The sequence below is a fragment of the Loxodonta africana genome, chromosome 7 (genome assembly GCF_030014295.1).
Source record: "Loxodonta africana isolate mLoxAfr1 chromosome 7, mLoxAfr1.hap2, whole genome shotgun sequence".
Classification (NCBI taxonomy): Eukaryota; Metazoa; Chordata; class Mammalia; order Proboscidea; family Elephantidae; genus Loxodonta; species Loxodonta africana.
The window spans coordinates 18,760,138-18,779,213 of NC_087348.1; the positions used below are offsets into that span (position 1 = coordinate 18,760,138).

Here is a 19,076-nt window from a genome sequence, read left to right on the forward strand (position 1 = left end):
TGACATATTAAGTAACTCTCCTCATATTAGGGATAAGACAAACCAATAAAAAAGGTGGATGGGAATTTTTTTAATATTAAAATGTAGCATCATTCATTCAACTAAAGGATTATCTTTGAAATTCAAGGTAGCCCAAAAAAAGAGAGCAAGGAAGAGAATAGCTCTAATCTGGGCTCAATGAAACCAAAGGCTATTGTAAGAAAATATAGAACATGGAAAGGCAGAGACATTTGCAATAACATATTATATTCATAGAATTAATAAAGGGTAAACTGAGAGCACGGGAGCATGGAAGTGTGTCATACAGGACATCTGATAGAATAAAGAATTTAGACATTATTCTAAGAGGAATTGGAAACCTTAAAGTGTTTTAAGCATGAGCTTGATATGACGGGATTGATGTGGGATTTGGGGAGCAGTCTGCCTCGTGGAGAAAGACGTGGCTCTTCAGTTGTAGAATATGTTAACGGCTACCTCTTTGACTTAAATATTAACAATCTTGCCTCTCCTCTTGTTCATGTTGTATGGAAAACACACCAGTGGAATGGCATTGGAGCAGAATCACAGTACAGTGACAAGATTCATCCTGCTGGGACTCACAGACCAGGCAGACCTAAAACAACTCCTCTTTGGCATCTTCCTGCTGGTCTACTCCTTGACTCTGGTGGGCAACCTGGGCATGATAGACCTGATCCACACCAGCTCTCCCCTCCACACTCCCATGTACTTCCTCCTGAGTGTGCTCTCCTTCCTTGACATCTGCAACTCCTCTGTGTTCACCCCCCGGCTGCTGACCAGCTTCCTCACCACTGACCAGTCCATTTCTTTTGCAGGCTGTGTGGTCCAAATGGCCTTCATGATCCTTCATGGCACAGGGGAATGTCTACTTCTGGCCATCATGGCTTATGATCGATTTGTGGCCATCTGCCACCCTCTTCTCTACCACACTATCATGTCCAAGCACTTGTGTATCCAGCTGGTAGTGGTCACCTATGCTGTGGGTGTGTTCATTTCAGCTATACAGACAGGGAATGCCTTCAGCTTGCCTTTCTGTGGCCCCAACATCATCAATCATTACTTCTGTGATATCCCCCCAGTGCTCCAACTGGCCTGCTCAGATACCACCACAGCCAATATCATCCTGCTCTTCTTCTCTGCCTTGGTCACTGTCCCCACAGTCTCAGTCATCTTGGTCTCTTATGCCTATATCCTGGTCACAATCTGCAGGATGAGGTCTCTGGAGGCCCAGCGCAAGGCCTTCTCCACCTGCGCCTCCCACATCACTGCCCTTTCTCTCTTCTATGGATCAGTGTTCCTTGTATATGTCCAACCCAATCCTGAAAGTGCTTCAGCCTATAACAAGATCCTCTCTGTGTTCTACACCATTGTGATCCCCATGCTGAACCCCCTGGTCTACAGCCTAAGGAATAAAGATGTCAAGGCTGCTGTACAAGTCAGGGTTCTTAACCTAAGCAGAAAAGGAATTTGTCAGAAAGGCATCTGGTAGCTTATAAAATAGAAGAGGAGCCTAGACAACCCAGATGGGATAGGAACTCAGAGGCAGGGTGCAGCTAAGATTCTGCCACAAGAATGGTCTGTGTAATGAAACCACCATTATAAAAAGTCATGAAAAGGTTTACACACAAAAAGAAATAATTTTGATGGTTACAAGGGAGGAGAAAGGAAGGAAAAACACTAAATAGAAATAGATAACTGGAACTTTTGTGTAGCATAAGACAGTACACAATACTGGGGAAGCCAGCACAACTTGACAGAGACCAGGCCATGGAAGCTTCATAAACACAACCAAACTCCCTAAGGGATTGAATTACTAGGTCAAGGGCTGGGGACCATGGTCTCGGGGGACATCTAGCTCGATCGGCATAACATAGTTTATAAAGAAAATGTTCTGCCTCAGACTGTGGCGAGTAGCAGCCGGGGTCTTAAAAGCCTGTTAGTGGCCATCTAAGACACATCTACTGGTCCCATCCCAGCTGGAGGAAAGGAAAATGAAGAAGACCAAAGACACAGGGAAAGATTAGTCCAAAGGGCCTAACGGACCACAGCTACCACAGCCTCCAGCAAACTGAGTCCACCACAACTAGATGGTGCCCAGCTACCATCACCAACTACTCTGACAGGGATCAAAACAGAGGTTCCCAGACAGAGCTGGAGACAAATGTAGAACAAAATTCAAACTCACTAAAAAAGACCAGACTTACTGGACTGACAAAGGCTGGAGAAACCCTGAGAGTATAGACCTCAAACTCCCTTTTAAAGAAATACTTATGTTACTCATGAAATTTACCCTTCAGCCAAAAATTAGACAGGCCCATAAAACAAAACAAGACCAAATGGGCACACCAGCCTGGGGCAAGGATGAGAAGGCAGGAGGGGACAGAAAGCTGGTAATGAGGAGCTCAAGGTCAAGAAGGGGAGAGTAGACACATCATGGTGTTCACAACCAATGTCACAAAACAATATGTGTATTAATTGTTTAATGAGAAACTAATTTACTCTGTAAACCCTCATCTAAAGTACAATAATAAATTTTTTTTTTTAAATAGAATGGTCTTTTTAGGCTGCCACCACTGGGGTCATCACTTTGGAGGTTCTCCATTCCTATAGCTGGCAACACTGCCTCTGGTCGTTAATTACTGCTCTGCAGCTGGGCAAAGCCACCTCTACACTAGCCACTACAGCACACTCTCTCTTGCATCCAACTACATATCATCATCTCCTCAAGATCAAGTCCTAGACAAGAGCATCCACCGGTTTTGTCACAGATATCCTACATCCAATGGTATCCTACATCCAGCATGGATATCTTACATCTACCCATCTCCTACACCCACACTTCTAGCTTACAGGGATCTCGGAGGTGGAAAAAGGCCCTCCTTTCATAGAGAATTGGGAGCTGGAGTCTATCTTCCTCTTCTCTTGAGATTTCTCAAAAATAGAAGAATTGATGAATGTCAAACAACAAAAATGATACATTTAAACCAGAGTAGTTTTCCCTACAAGGTTCTATAGGAAATATTGCCCTTCTGAGCATGCAACATTAGAGAAATGGCCCATGTACGTTTTGAGTATAGGAAGGAGATAGTAAGCACTTGACTTAATGGTAGAAAATGGATGTAAATTACTTCCATTTTGCCCAGCTACCTCCAGTTCTGAGCTCTCAAATCCATGGAATCGCTTCAGTTTATGAATCACCCAGGGAAGGGGAAAAGCATGAGGATAACAATGTGGATGGTGTAAATGGAGAAGAAGGGAAAAAAAGGCTGACAGTGGTGGGTCCAGACAGGAAGGGAAAATAGGGAAGCCTCAACAGGTTCTGTTGGGCCAGCCTAAATGGGCTCGGGCCCCATGAAGAAGACAAGCAAGCAATTGTATCCCTGCCAGACAAAATCTCCCAGTTCACATGCAACTTCACAGAGCCTGACCCTGTCATTAGACATAGATAGCAAAGTGAGACAACATTTTCTTTGAAAATTAAATCATTCTTGGCTGAATTTGTTAATTAATGCTTCAGGATGACATTGAAATCATACATCATCTCCTCCTGGTCTTATTTACAGGTTTATTTACACCACTGCCACCCCAATACTCCTTCCCAGACTCAGAAGTTTAGGGACTGAAATCATTTCATGAAAACAATCCATTTGCTTAACAGAGTCCTTTCTTTTGAATAATTTCCTTTAGGAAATTCCCTTAGGGCCAAGGTAACACAGAGGGGCAGGGAACAGAAAAGGGAGTGCCACACCTCTCCTTCATTGCCTTAGTAAATCCAGACTCTGCTTCCTAATTTCACCAACTTCTAAGCACAAGTCTCCCACAGCCCTAGGCAATCCAACCACAGACTAAGAAGAAGAAAACAGGCTTCCCAGGAATAGGTTAGTGAGGTACCTAAGAGGAATGGAGGAAAGATAAGACAAAGGGGTACGAGCAAGAGCAGCTGATGGCATGGCGAAGTTTGACCAGAGAGACAAGGCATCCAACTCCTTTGGCCCCATAGACACTGCTCCCTCCAAACGGAGCTCCACATTCTCCTCTTCTCTCTCTTCCCCGAAACCGCCTGCCACAGAAGGTGATAGGAGCCATGGGTATGTTGGTTTGAAATTAAGTCAAAATGTTACCTCTCTCAAGAACATTTGAATTAAATTTTTATTTACACTCTGCCTTAAGACCACCCAGAGCCAAACCAGTACCTGCAAATCTGGAACTTTCTCTTGAGGGGAAGTGGGACTAAAGGAAAGAAGGGGGGCAGATCCAGCTGCAGTTGCTGAATGGAAAACCAGTTGGTGGCCAGGTTGGAAAGCCAGAGGCTTGAGCTACAACAGACCATGGTCCTAGCAAACAGTGGATGTTGAACAAATGGTTACTGTTGCCAACGACTTCCTCCATAATCTAGGGAAAATGAGTTACCGTGTTGGACTATGGAAACCCCGGTGGCGTAATGGTTAAGTGCTACGGCTGCTAACTAAAAGGTCGGCAGTTTGAATCTGCCAGGTGCTCCTTGGAAACTCTATGGGGCAGTTCTACCCTGTCCTATAGGGTCACGATGAGCCGGAATCGACTCGATGGCAGTGAGTTTGGTTTTGGTTTTTGTTGGACCTTAGATCTGCCCTACATAGGATAAAGCTCCCTAAAACTTCATGTTTATTAATAGAAGGGGGAGTAAATCGCTTTGAATCCCCTGAGCATTAATCTTGTTCTCAAGGGTCTCAAACTCATTTAAACTGATCCTAGAAGCCCTGGTGGCATAGTGGTTAAGCCCTACTGCTGCTAACCATAAGGGTCGGCAGTTCGAATCCGCCAGGCGTTCCTTGGAAACTATGGGGCAGTTCTACTCTGTCCGATACGGTCACTATGAGTCGGAATTGACTCGACGGCACTGGTTTTTTGTGTGTTTTTTTTTGTTTTTGTTTTTGTTTTTGCTTAGAAGCCCTTGAGAGAGGACATTGTAACAAAGCAAGCAGTAATCCCTTGGTTTGGGATCTTTATGAAAACTCAAGCTCTCCAGCAGGTGACAGCTGTCACTCACAAAGTGGGATGTCTCTCTAGGCACATTTCTAGGAACAACTTGGGGTCACCATTTGTTAACTCCCAGCTTTTTTTTTTTTTTTTTTTCTACCCTTGGAGTAGCCAGGCATCTGCCAATCTCCACTGGCTCATGTGTAAACTATGAGGCACAGGATGACAGGAATCAAATATATGCGAGACAGGGGACTTCTCTCAGAGAAGGAATCCCAAGATAGTCTGAGAACATCATCAGGTGAAGCTGGTCAGAGGCAACTAGCATAACAGGAAGGGGCAGACAACCCCCAGAAGATTGTTGGACGCTACCAGGGAATAGTCATCCCTCCTCCTCCACGGGTCAGAGTACTGAGCACTGATCCTCCTCTCCAGAGTATCACAGATCCTGTTATGATCCCCACCCTCTCAGGACCTCAGAGAGACTCTCTCCGAGCCCCAAGAAACTGAGGCAGATGGGAAGCAAGCCTGGCTCACAGACAATTTGTTCACGATGTTGTTGTGTGCCATTAAGTCGATTCTGATGGCTGCCCCATAGGATTTTCTTGTCTGTAATCTTTACAGAAGTAGATTGCCAGGTCTTTCTCCCATAGAGCCACTGGGTGGGGTCAAATCGCCAACCTTTTGGTTAGCAGCCAAACACTTAACGGTTGTGCCACCAAGGCTCCTTATGCTCTGTAAAGATGGATTTGCTCAGTAGAAGGGTCACTAGCCAATCCACTAGTCAGTCTCAGGACGCCATTCTTCTACTCTACGGTGTTCATAAAGTATAACATTTATCATCATTCTGAAAGGCTGTGGAGCCAGAGGAGATCTGACATGTAAGTTTCAAGACCAGCCCTCAGAGTCGTTATTACTCAGAAAGTTCTGTGCCGACAAATCTGTGATGTGCTACCAGATGAACAACATGTCTGAAGTACAACCTCACGGTCTGAACAGTGTGGCTTCCCTCAGGTGTTATTATGGCATCCAACAGCAGAGTTTGCTGTTCTAACCACTTCTGCTTTTAAGCTCAAAACACAATTCTTTATAAAAGCAACTCCAATCACTTTACTTAAAAACACCAGCAAACAATTGTTATGAGCAAGGCTGGAGGGCTCTCAAATCATGCCCTAGGAATATTACACCAGGAAGAGGGAGACCGGAGAGGACACTGCAATCTTTAGGGTGGACTGGAATTCTTCAAAATTCCTTAGGGGGCTTCCATTTTGATATCTCTGCCTTCTTGACTCTTCCTCTTCTGACTTCCCAAGTCATGTTCAGACATTCAACCCAAACATGCAGCCCTGTCTTTGCAGCCCTGGCACCAAAGTCCCCACAGTGGAGCTCCTTGAAGAAGCCATCTATCTAATGCTGCTGGAACAGGAATGCTACAAGTAAAGTGGGTGGCATTAAAGAACAGAAATTTATTTTCTCACAGTTCAGGAGGCTAAAATCAGAATTCAGATCAGGGGCATAACGAGGGTAACCAGTGCCCAGGGGCAATCTCGAAGTTGTGCCCCTTCCCTCCAATTCAAGATGAATAGACATTGATCACCACAATGCATCATTAGAAATATCTTCTCCCCTCTTGTCCAGATGCCTCAGTCAGGCAGCTTTCATATTTGTGGTGTCTTAGAATGTCATTACATGTCTCATCTTGGGCCCTCTTGGACTTGTGCCCAGGGGCAAGTGCCCCCCTCTGCCCCAACTCATTATGCCTCTGTATTCACCAGGCTTGAAGAAGGACATTGCACCATACCAGGTGAATAGGAAATGCTCAGAGGCACCCCCTTCAAGTGGCACCCAGGGCATATGCCATAACTGCCTACCTTAGATACACCTTTGATTCAGAACACGAGCTCTAAGGGAAGGCTGTCAGGCCTAGGGGAAGATCTTTGTCTCCTTCGGGTTCAGTAGCCCCAGAGTTTCTCCATTCCTTGGTCATTTTCATGAGCCATCTATCTTCATTCTATTTATGTTTGCTTGTCTCTGTGTCTATGTTGTTCCTTATAATTCAGAAGTTCTTAGGTTTAGGACACACCTTAAGCTGATATGACTTCATTAACATAACAAAGAAAAGCATTTTCCCAAACAGGATGATATCCACGTTGTTGTCGTTGGTAGGTGCAGTATCGTCAATTCTGACTCTTTAACAGCTCTGTGTACAACAGAACTAAACACTGCCCAGTCCTGCCCCATCCTCACAATCCTTGTTATGCTTGAGCACATTGTTGCAGCCAAGGCTATTTCTCTTTTCACTGACCTTCTACTTTACCAATCATGATGTCCTTCTCCAGGGACCGATTACTCCCGATAACATGTCCGAAGTAAGTGAGATACAATCTCGCCATCCTTGCTTCCAAGGAGCATCCTTTGTTCTTCTTCCAAGACAGATTTGTTCATTCTTTTGGCAGTCCATGGTATATTCAATATTCTGCACCAACACAAAAATTCAAAGGCATTAATTCCTCTTCAGTCTTATTCATCGTCCAGCTTTCACATGCATATGAGGTGATTGAAAACATCATGGCTTGGGCCAGGTACACCTTAGTCTTCAAGGTGACATCTTTGCTTCTCAACAGCTTAAAGAGGTCTTTTGCAGCAGAAGTGCCCGATGCAATGTATCCTTTGATTTCTCGACTGAGGCTTCCATGGGTGTTGATTGTGGAACAAAGTAAAATGAAATCCTTGACAAGTTCAGTCTTCTCTTCCTTTATGCTTATTGTTCCAGTTGTAAGGATTTTTGTTTTCTTTATGTTGAGGTGTAATCTATACCGAAGGCTGTGGTCTTTGATCTTCATCAATAAGTGCTTCAAGTCCTCTTCACTTTCAGCAAGCAATGTTGTGTTACCTACGTAACGCAGGTTGTTCATGAGTCTTCCTCCAATCCTGATGCCATCTTCTTGTTCATATAGTCCGTCTTCTCGGATTATTTGCTCGGCATACAGATTGAATAGGTATGGTGAAGGAATACAACCTTGACATACAACTTTCCTGACTTTAAACCACACAGTATCCCCTTGTTCTGTTCTAACAACTGCCTCTTGATCTATGCACAGGTTCCTCATGAGCAAAATTAAGTGTTCTGGAATTTCCACTCTTTGAAATATTATCCGTAATTTGTTATGATCCACACAGTCAAATGCCTTTGCGTAGTCAATAAAATAGAAGTAAACATCTTTCTGGTATTCTCTGCTTTCAGCCAGGATCCATCTGACATCAAAAATGATATCTCTCGTTCCACATCGTCTTCTGAATTTGTCAGTTCTCTGTCGATGCACTGCTTTAGCCAAAATTTTACTTGCATATGATATTGTTTGATGATATCCACATTTAAGTGGGTCATCTTTCTTGGGAATAGGCCAGGTAGCTGTCTTCCAAATTTCTTGGCATAGATGGAGTGAGCACTTCCAGCGCTACATCTGTTTGTTGAAACATCTCAATTGATATTCTGTCAATTCCTGGAGTCTTGTTTTTCTTCAGTGCCTTCAGTGCAGTTTGGAATTCTTCTTTCAGTACCATCAGTTCCTGATCATATGCTACCTCCTGAAATGGTTGAACTTCAACCAATTGTTTTTTGATATAGTGACTCTACCTATTCTTTCCATTTTCTTTTGATGCTTCCCACATTGTTTAATATTTTCCCTGTACAATTCTTCAGTATTGTGACTCGAGGTTTGAATTTTTTCTTCAGTTCTTTCAGCTTGAGAAAAGTCAAGTCTGCTCTTCCCTTTTGGTTTTTATCTCCAGGTCTTTGCACATGTCGTTTTAATACATTTCTTTGTCTTCTGGAGCTGCTCTTTGAAATATTCTGTTCAGCTGTTTTACTTCATCATTTTTTCCCTTTGCTTTAGCTACTCAACTTTCAAGAGCAAGTTTCAGAGTCTCTTCTGACATCCATTTTGGTCCTTTCTGTCTTTTCGGTCCTTTTATTAATCTCTTACTTTCTTCATGTATAATGTCCTTGATGTCATTTTACAACTCGTCTGGTCTTCAATCATTAATGTTCAATGTGTCAAATCTATTCTTGAGATGGTCTCTAAATTCAGATGGGATATACTCAAGGTCGTACTTTGGCTTTCTTGGACTTGTTCTAATTTTCTTCAGATTCACCTTGAACTTGTATAGGAGCACTTGATGGTCTGTTCCTAAGTCAACCTCTGGCCTTGTTCTGACTGATGATATGGAGCTTTTCCATCTCTCTTTCCACAAATGTAGCTGATTTTATTCCAGTGTATTTCATCTGGCAAGGTCCACACATATAGTTGCTGTTTATGTTGTTGAAAACAAGTATCTGCAATGAAGTAGTGGTTGGTCTTGCAAAATTCTATCATTCAATCTCTGGCATGGTTTCTATCACCAAGGTCGTATTTTCCAACTACATATCCTTCTTCTTTGTTTCCAACTTCCACATTCCAATCTCCAGTAATTATCAATGCATCCTGATTGCATGTTCAGTTAATTTCGGACTGCAGAAGTTGGTAAAAAATCTTCAGTTTCTTCATCTTTGACCTTAGCAGCTGATGCATAAATTTGAATAATAGCCATATTAACTGGTCCTCCTTGTAGGTGTATAAATATTATCCTTCGTTGACAGGGTTGTACTTCAGGATAGATCTTGATATGTTCTTTTTGATGACAAATGCAACGCCATTCCTCTTCAAGTTGTCATTCCTAGCATAGTAGACCATATGATTGTCTGATTCAAAATGGCTAATACCAGTCCATTTCAGCTCACTAATGCCTGAGATATCGATATTTATGCATTCCATTTCATTTTTGATGATTTCCAATTTTCAGAGATTCATACTTTGTACACTCCTTGTTCTGATTACTAATGGATGTTTGCAGCTGTTTCTTCTAATTTTGAGTCATGCCTCATCAGCAAATGAAGGTCCCGAAAGCTTGACTCCCTGCACATCATTAAGGTCGACTCTACTTTGAGGAGGCAGCTCTTCCCCAGTCGTCTTTTGAGTGCCTTCCAATCTGAGGGGTTCATTTTCCAGCACTATATCAGACAATGTGGAGCTGCTGTTCATAAGATTTTCACTGGCTAATTCTTTTCAGATGCAGGCCGCCAGGTCCTTTTTCCTAGTTTGTCTTAGTCTGGGAGCTCAGCTGAAATCTGTCCGCCATGGGTGATCCTGCTGGTATTTAAATATCAGTGGCATAGCTTCCAGCATCACAGCAACACACCAGCCTGCACAGTATGACAAACTGACAGACACATGAAGGATTATCCATAGGTATACCAAAAAAAACAAACCAAACCCATTGTCGTCTGGTCAATTCCGACTCATAATGACCCTATAGACAGAGTAGAACTGCCCCACAGGGTTTCCAAGGAAGAGCTGGTGGATTCAAAATGCTGAATTTCAGTTAGCAGCCAAGGCATTAACCACTGTACCACCAGGGCTCCTCCATAGGTATAGGGATTAGGACCCCAACACATCTTTTGGAGTGACACAATTCAACCCATAATGCTGAGGATATAAGAAATTAATAAATTAACCTGTGTCTTAGGCTGGGTTCTCTAGACAAGCAAAACCAGTAAAGCATATAAATATAGAGAGAAAGAGAGATTTATATCAAGGAAATGGCTCACTCAGTGGTAGAGGCTGAAACGTTCCAAGTCTGTGGATCATGACAAGAGTTTCTCCTGATTCATGTAGCCACAGGGTTGGGGGATCCAAGAGCAGTAGGTTGGAGAGCAGAGCTCTTCCTCACAGGCTATGAAGATCAATGAATCCAACATTCGATAGGTAAGCTGCTAGCTCAAGTCCCAAAACCCAGAGGTCAGTTGAACAGGAGCTAACTGTAGGATCCACAGCACGCAAAAGCCAGAATGTCTACTTATATTCAGATGCAGGCCACATGCTCATAGAAACTCCCTTTCAACTGATTGGCTACTCACAGCAGATCCCATCACGGGAGTGATCACATGTAAACACTGAGAAGCATGGCCCAGCCAAGTTAACACACAATCTTAACCACCACAACCTGTGTAAGGTCTATACCTATAATTGGTAGAGTTGGGTCCATCTGATTCTGAAGGCTATGCTCTGCTTTAGTGCCTAAGACCTCTTGGATCTTCGCAGGAATATATGTAAAATATTACATTTTCTACTGCCTCCCAAATATCCAAAGAGCTTCTCCACATTTTTTCTCCAGGCCCCAGCTTTCTATTAATCCTATAAAACCTGTACTCTTCCAGTTTCTCCAGAGAATCTGAAGGACAACTTGGTAAAGGGAAAAAAAAGAGATGGGATGAAAAGGCAGAAAGAATTAGGAAATGAAAGGGCTCCTGGTTCCATTGCCTCGAACCCACCCTCTTGCCACCAAACAAAGCCCCAGTTTTCTAGCCTAGTTATCTCTTCCCTGGCTCCTCTCTAGGCCCCCTCTCAATATTAGCATGGAGTTTTCCTTGTGAGTTACAGCAACTATAAGGCCAATTCTTCTGCCAAGGCTCATCCAGGCTAGTTTCAAAACTGGACAAGCAGTGATTCTTTGACTGAATCAAAAATTCAAGGCTTGGGGAAGAAGTGAAGTTGCTTAAAGTAGCCAGCATTTCTCCCCTAAACCAGACAAGGACCTGAATCTCAAGTTTTTCTTGTACAAAAGAAGGTAGTTGGGAAAGATGATCTATGTAAGATGCCTTCTTGCCCTGATAGCCACATGAAATTTGAGCCCTCTGGGCAGTACCAATGAACTTGTATAATGATGAGGCAAACTCCATTCATAGAGGCAACTGTAATTCTGCTTTTCTTTCCAATATTCACTGTTGGAGAAAGAAAGATGGCCCAAACAGGAAACAAAATGACCTTTAAAAAAAACAGGGGAAAAATGCCCTCAAGTAACCCTGGGGGAAGAATAAATTCTCAACTGATAACTCTTCAAAAGATCATCAAAAAACCTGTTGATCAAGCAAAGCTAAATTTATCAGACCTACTGGTTTTACTGTTGCAAGAATGCTGGTAATTGTGAAGATGACACCAGACAAGGCAATGTTTCATCCTCTTCTACGTAAGGTCGCCATGAGTCAGAGTCAGCTCAACAGCAACTAACAACCGTAGTAAGAAATGACAACGGTGGTTCAGTGTTAGAACTCTCAGTTTCCATGTGGGAGATCCAACTTTGACTCCTGGCCAATACACCTCACGGGCGGCCACCCATCTGTCAGTGGAGACTTACATGTTTCTATGATACTGAACAGGTTTCAGCAGATCTTCCAGGCTAAGACAGACTAGGAAAAAAAATGGTGATTCATTTCCAAAAATCAACCAATGAAAACCCTGTGAATCACAACAGTCCAATCTGCAATACATCATGGGAAAGGTGCAGGACCAGGTAGCATTACATTGTGTGTGGAGTCACCATGAGTAAGGGGCCAACTCAACAGAGCTAACAACACTGTAGTAAGAGAGAATACCACCATGACAGAGTCTTACCAGTGTCTCAGAAGAAGGAAGCCAGGGGAGGATATTTGTACGGTTTGAAGGTCCAGACTCAAGTGGTCTAAAGTGTAGTTTTCAAGGCAGGGAAAAGATCAGGAATGGACAGTGTTTGTGAATTATAGTTTAGGGTTGGCCGACAGGGGGAACTGAGGACCTGGAAGAAAATCTTATGAGGAAATTGTTTGATGAGGAAATTTTCTGTCCAGGTGAATAATCTATTGTCCTGATAGGAGAGCTGTTTGCCCAGAGGAGCAAAGTATTTGTTCAGTAAATGGTTTGCAGGACTTTCATGAAGTCAGCATTGAAGTTATTTATTGGTTTACAGCCATGTCTTCCTTGACCTGTATTACCTGGAAAAATTAGTTAAGTCATGTTCCCACAGAAAGTCTCTGTTTTCAATCCCAGCTGTTAAACTTTGTGGATATGTTGTTGTTGCTAGTTGCCTTCGAGTCCGCTCTGACTCATGTTGACCTTATGAATAACAGAACGAAATGTGGCCCAGTCCTGTTTCATCTTAATTATCTTTGGTATGTGTGAGTCCGTTCTTGCATCTATTGTCAGTCCACTTTATTGAAGGTTTCCCTCTTTTTTGCTGACCCTCTACTTTACCAAACATGATGTCCTTTTCTAGCAATTGGTCTTTCCTGATGATGTGTTCAAAGTAAGCAAGCCAAAGTCTCACCATCCTTGCTTCTAAGAAACATTCTGGATGTACAACCAGAATGTTGTAGATATAGATGATCTCAATTCTCAGATTCAACTTATTATATTTAAAAAGCTCTGTGAGAGTTTATACTGTCTCCATGGAAGCAGAACTTCACTTCCTCCCACCAATGGCATTGTGCTTGGGCTATAATGCTGCATGTTTCTCCTACCTCATTCCCCAAAGTGAGCCGATGACTGTTACTGGAAAATAGCCTCAGCTGGGAAAGAACTCATTGTCATGTGTAGAGATTCTATACCCTAAATGGTTAATTAATCATCAACATTCCCCCAGAAGGATCTAGGCCATGGAGTGGAACTGGGAACAGCAACACATGGCCATGGCATTGCAGGGTAATTTTAGGAAATGATCTTTTTATTCAGAAAGACCAGAGTTCCAGGGCCAGTTTTCACTGTTTGTGTATAACTTTTGGCAAAGATCTTCCCTTCTCTGGGTCTCTTTTCCCACCTCCAAAAATTTTGAACTAGATGTTCCCCAAGAATCCTTTTGATTCCAGCTTTCTAGGGTTTTTTGACTTGGCACCACTGATATATGTCTACCCTTGATCAAAAAAGATGAAAAGATAATAAAGTGACATCCATTTGGCTGCTCATATAGCCTTTACATTTACATTTACAGAGTTGTTATTACCAAAAAGAATTGGTCAACGTTCAACCATTTCAGGAGGTAATATATGATCAAGATCTTATAGTACTGCAGGAAGAAGTCCAAGCTGCATCAAAGGCATTAGCAAGAAACAAGTCCAGGAATTGAGATGTTCTAACAAACGGATGCAATTCTGGAAGCACTAACTTATATTTTCCAAGAAATTTGAAAGATAGCTAGCTGGCCAACTGACTGGAAGAGATCCATATATTTGTGCCCATTCCAAAGAAAGGTGATCCAATGGAATGTGGGAATTATTGAACCATATGATTAATATCACAGGTAAGTCAATTTTTGCTGAACATCACTCAAAAGTGGTTACAGCAGTACATTGACAGGGAACTGCCAGAAATTCAAACCAGATTCAGAAGAGGACTTGGAATGAGGGATATCATTGCTGATGTAAGATGGATCTGGCTGAAAGCAGAGAACAGCAGAAAGGTGTTTACCTGTGTTTTATCGACTGGCAAAGGCATTTGATTATGTGGGTCATAACAATTTATGGATAACATTGTGAAGAATGGGAATTCCAGAACACTTAATCATGCTCATGAGAAACCTGTACTTAGACCAAGAAGCAGTTGTTCGAATGGAACAAAGGATGCCGTGTGGTTTAAAATCAGAAAAGGTGTGTGTCAGGGTTATATGCTTTTACCGTACTTATTCAGCCTATATACCAACCAAGTAATCCAAGAAACTGGACTATATGAAGAACTTCTCATCAGGACAGGAGGAAGTCTCATTAACAACCTGCAATATACAGATGACACAACCTTGCTTGCTGAAAATGAAGAAGACTTGAAGCACCTGAAGATCAAAGACCACAATTTTCAGTATGGATTACATTTCATCCTCACAACTGGACCAATAAGCAGCACCATGATAAACAAAGAAAATATTGAAGTTGTCAAGGATTTCATTTTACTTGGATCCAAAATTAACACCCATGGAAGCAGCAGTTGAAATCAAAGGAAGCATTGCGTTGGGCAGATCTTCTGTAAAAGACATCTTTAAAGTGTTAAAAAGCAAAGATGTCACTTTGAGGACTAAAGCGCTCCTGAATCAAGGTGTGGTATTTTCAATCACCTCATATGCATGTGAAAGCTAAACAATGAATAAGAAAAACTGAAGAATTCATGCCTTTGAATTATGGTGTTGTCGAAGAATATCAAATATGCCATGGAGTGCCAGAAGAATGGAGCTTTGGTGGTGAAGTAGTTAAGAGCTTGGCTGCTAACCAAAAGATCAGCAGTTCAAATCCACCAGCAGCTCCTTGGAAACCCTATGGGGCAGTTCTACTCTGTCATAGAGGGTCACTATGAGTCAGAATCAACTCAGCAGCAAATGGTTTGGTTTTGGGTTTGGGCCAGAAGAATGAACAAATCTGTCTTGGAAGAAGTACAACCAGGAATGTTCCTTAGAAGCAAGGATGGGGAGACTTTGCCTCAAGTACTTTGGACATGTTGTCAGGAGGGACTAGTCCCTGGAGAAGGACATCATGCTTGATATAGTAGAGGGTCATCAAAAATGAGGAAGACCCTCAACAAGAAGGATTGACACAGTGGCTGCAACAATGGGCTCAATCATAACAAAGATCGTGAGGATGGTGTAGGACGAGGCCATGTTTCATTCTGTTGTACATAGGGTCGCTATGAGTTGGAGCTGACTCAACGGCACCTAACAACGACAACATCCTTTATGTAGTATCCCTGTTGGGATATCCTTCAAGAAGATATACTCTAAGAACATATAATATGACCCACATTGCTCAGAACAGAATTTATCACCATGCTATACACAAGCAAGCACTAAAAGCTCATAACATGCCACTGTCTTTCCCATCTACCATCAAGTAATAAGAATACAGATCTTTTCGTTCTGCATCTCTCCACTTCCTGGAGGATCCTGCCAGCTGATCTACCTGGTATAAGAACATAAGTATTTTACTTCTAAGTGAGCCTTTTGTGAAAGTTTTGTTGCTCAGGGCACTGCTGGTTGGAAAAGGACTGCTCCTAAATTACAGGTAGGCTTGTTGCCCACTTGTGCTTGCTTACCATCAAATGTCTGTAAATACAGCAAAATTTGATCAGAGACTGTCTTTCATTGCAACACATCACCTGTCAGTTAGGTTTGCAAGAATGGGAGCATATATAACCTGTCACTAATGACTAGAAACTTCTCATATTAGAAAATAATGCATTAGTGCCCGGATACCACCAGTGACAGCTCTGACAGGAGTCACAATAGAGGGTTCTGGACAGAGTGGAAGAAAAATATAGAACAAAATTCAAATTCACACACACAAAAAAAGACCAGACATAGTGGTCTGATAGATAGTGGATGAAGTCCCGAGACTATGGCACCCGAACACCCTTTTACCTCAGGACTGAAGTCACTTCTGAAGTTCACAGGTCTAATCAGAATCGACTCGATGGCACTGGTTTTTGGTTTTTATAAAGCAAAAAATAACACACATTAGAAATGTGCTTCTTAGTTTAATCAGGAGACCAAATGGGCAACATCTGCCTAAAAGCCAAGATGAGAAGGCAGGGAGGAACAAGAAAACTGTATAAATGGAAACCAGGCATCCAGCGTGACACACTGTGGGGATTGCAACCAATGTCACAAACCAGTTTGTATATAAATTATTGAATGAGAAAGTAATTTTCTCTGTAAACCTTCACGTAAAGTACAATAATATACATATATTTGTGAATTGGCTTAGGTCAGTTGGCCAGATGGAAGCTCAGTAGGAATCAGTAAGCTGCTCCTCAGAAGAGACAGGAAGGAGCCCTACCTGAGAGGCATAGGGAATGAGTTCAGACTGATGAAATAGAACTGGGGCCATGTGCATGAAAAGGCATTTGCACTTGAAGAATGTATCAGGCAGATGAGACTGTTCATTAACAAACACCAAAATCTCATTGGCTTACAATAGCAAAACATGCCTTTCTCATTCAAGTTTACTTCCATCATGAGTCAGCTTTGAGTCTGATCATTTTCATCCCAAGACTCACTCAGGCTAATAGAAGAGAAGCCCCTATCTACGTCTTGGACATTGCTGATGTCACAGCAGAGGGGAAAGAGGGGAGGTGGGAACCATGTGATGGCTTCTAAGAGTCCTATGGTCAGAAGTGGCACAAATCACTCCTACTCCGACTCTGGTGGCCAAACCCAGTCCTGTGGTGGATCTAAATTTAAATGAGGAAGGAAAAGGAATAATCCTTTTCAGGAGGCTAATGAGCGCTGGTGGCACAGTGGTTAGGTGCTTGGCAATTTGAACCCCCAGCCACTCCATGGGAGAAAAGACCTGGAGACCTTCTCCCGTAAAGGGAAACTCTATGAGGCAGTTCTACTCTGTCCTATAGGGTCGCTATGAGTTGGAATTGACACTGACAGCAAAAGGTTTTGGTTTGTTTTTTATTTTATCAGAAGTCCACAAGAAGCAGCGTTGACTATTTCGTACCATAATAAAATCAGTCACAAAGAGTTAGGGTGAAGGAGGCAATTGCATGTTCATGAACAGAAGATTGGCACAATGAAGGGGGCATTTTTTGAGAAAGATGCATCAGGAAACCTGTGCAAGTTGGAATGCAGTGGGGCCAGAAGATAAAGCTCTGTTTCATCGCTTTAGGAGAGATTCAACAGGTCTCTCCCAAGTGAAAAAACGCTCTTACCTGCAGGAAGCATGGGCAATCAAGACCCTCACCTGAGGAGACTTCCTTCCAGTCCAGTAGTCTAGGGACTGAATTTTCCTTTGCACAAACAAGTCATTTGCTTAACAAGGCCCTTTGCTTTTCATGGTGATTTCCCCAAGCGTTGTGGAAACTCAAAGTGCCAGGCTCCCTGAGGAGGGGGCCAATCTCTTCTTTCCTGGCCTAGGAGAGGCAGTCTCTACACTCCATTGTCATTGGACTTGACCTTCCAGGCCCCATACCTCATCTCATGGAGTTTTCTGTCAGAGAGTTATTTATAACCGTAAAAAGTTGGAAATGCCCTAAGTGCCCACAAATGGGGACCAGCTAAGTAAATGATGGGATGCATATACAACAAAATAATTTGTAGCCATTAAATATGATGATGTCGGTTTTATTTACTAATATGGGAAAACGTCCATGAGATCTTGCCATGTTTGAAAAATAAATGACACAAGAGCTTGTGTAGTATGATCCTATTTATGGGAAACTATACTCACAGGTGCACTGAGAAATTGATATCAAGAATGTTCACCCACTCCCACTTTCTGTGGTGATGAGATTTCAGATGACACTTATGTTATTCTTGGTTCTTTTCTGTGTTGCTTAAAAGTCTTACAACTAGCATGTGTTATTTTTACAAAGACAGTAAAACTATTTTCAAGAGGAGGGGGAAATTTTTGTTTTTTGTTTTTTGCTTTTTGTTTTTAATATCCTCAATATTGTTAAGTGAATGAAACAATTATGGCATAATCCCACCATTGTATATAAATGAAAAAAGAAAACACCAAGCATGTTTCCCAGGGATGCGCTAAATATCAAAGGAAGTAACATTTGGGGAAGACCTACCTAGATCTTCAAAGACACACAGATGTTATCAATATTTTTAGGATTTCCTATCACTTACTTTGAGACCTGGAAAAAAAGGTTAACAGACATCATGGTCTTGACAGCCTTTTGAAGCTCATTAAACTGAAAATAGAGACCCACAGGGTAGGGACACTGTAAATGAAGAGGGCCTGTCCTGGCAACGGGGCCTTTGTGAGAAATCTGCTCCTCAGGGGTCCTAGACAACCGTGCACAGGTCTCTCCAGTGTCCCTCAGAGACAACCTGCAGCTCCAGGTCTGCTCCTGGGAGAACTAGTCACAAATTCCCACAGGCACATTTCTAAACTCTAGGAGCCAGGATGAAAAAAGCCAGATGAACCTTAAAACAGGAGTTTTCCCAGCAATAAGGACTCTCAAAGCTTTGTTTAGACTGTCTGAGAAGTTCTCTTGAGAAAGTTAGTCAAAGGCAATCAATGGAAAGGGGAGAGAATCACTCTAAAGTGGTCTCCAACAACAAGGTTCCTGGGGGGATGGCCCCTGCTCTCCCACAGGTAAGTGGGCTGAGGGGCAGAAACCCATCACAAGCAGGGGCTCACACTCTTTACCTTTCCTTCCTCATAAACCATGCCCGAACCTCTTCAAAACTGAGCACCAGCCCCAGGTCAAAGGGGAAAAACCAGGGCTCAAAACAGAGGGAGGAGTCCCTGGGTG

At 42.6% G+C, this 19,076-nt stretch overlaps 1 protein-coding gene across 1 annotated transcript; it reads left to right on the plus strand.

Annotated features, from left to right (window-relative positions):
* Positions 1 to 247: 247 nt before the first annotated feature.
* LOC100654931 (olfactory receptor 5G9-like) lies at positions 248 to 1,507 on the plus strand. The gene has a single exon (XM_023540555.2). It carries the CDS (start codon positions 518 to 520, stop codon positions 1,505 to 1,507), a length of 990 nt encoding a protein of 329 aa, XP_023396323.2. The 5' UTR covers positions 248 to 517.
* The last annotated feature ends 17,569 nt before the right edge of the window (positions 1,508 to 19,076 follow it).

What these genes read in the sequence shown, in the direction of transcription:
- LOC100654931 (XM_023540555.2), top strand. Translation starts at nt 518, where the DNA reads ATGTTGTATGGAAAACACACCAGTGGAATGGCATTGGAGCAGAATCAC.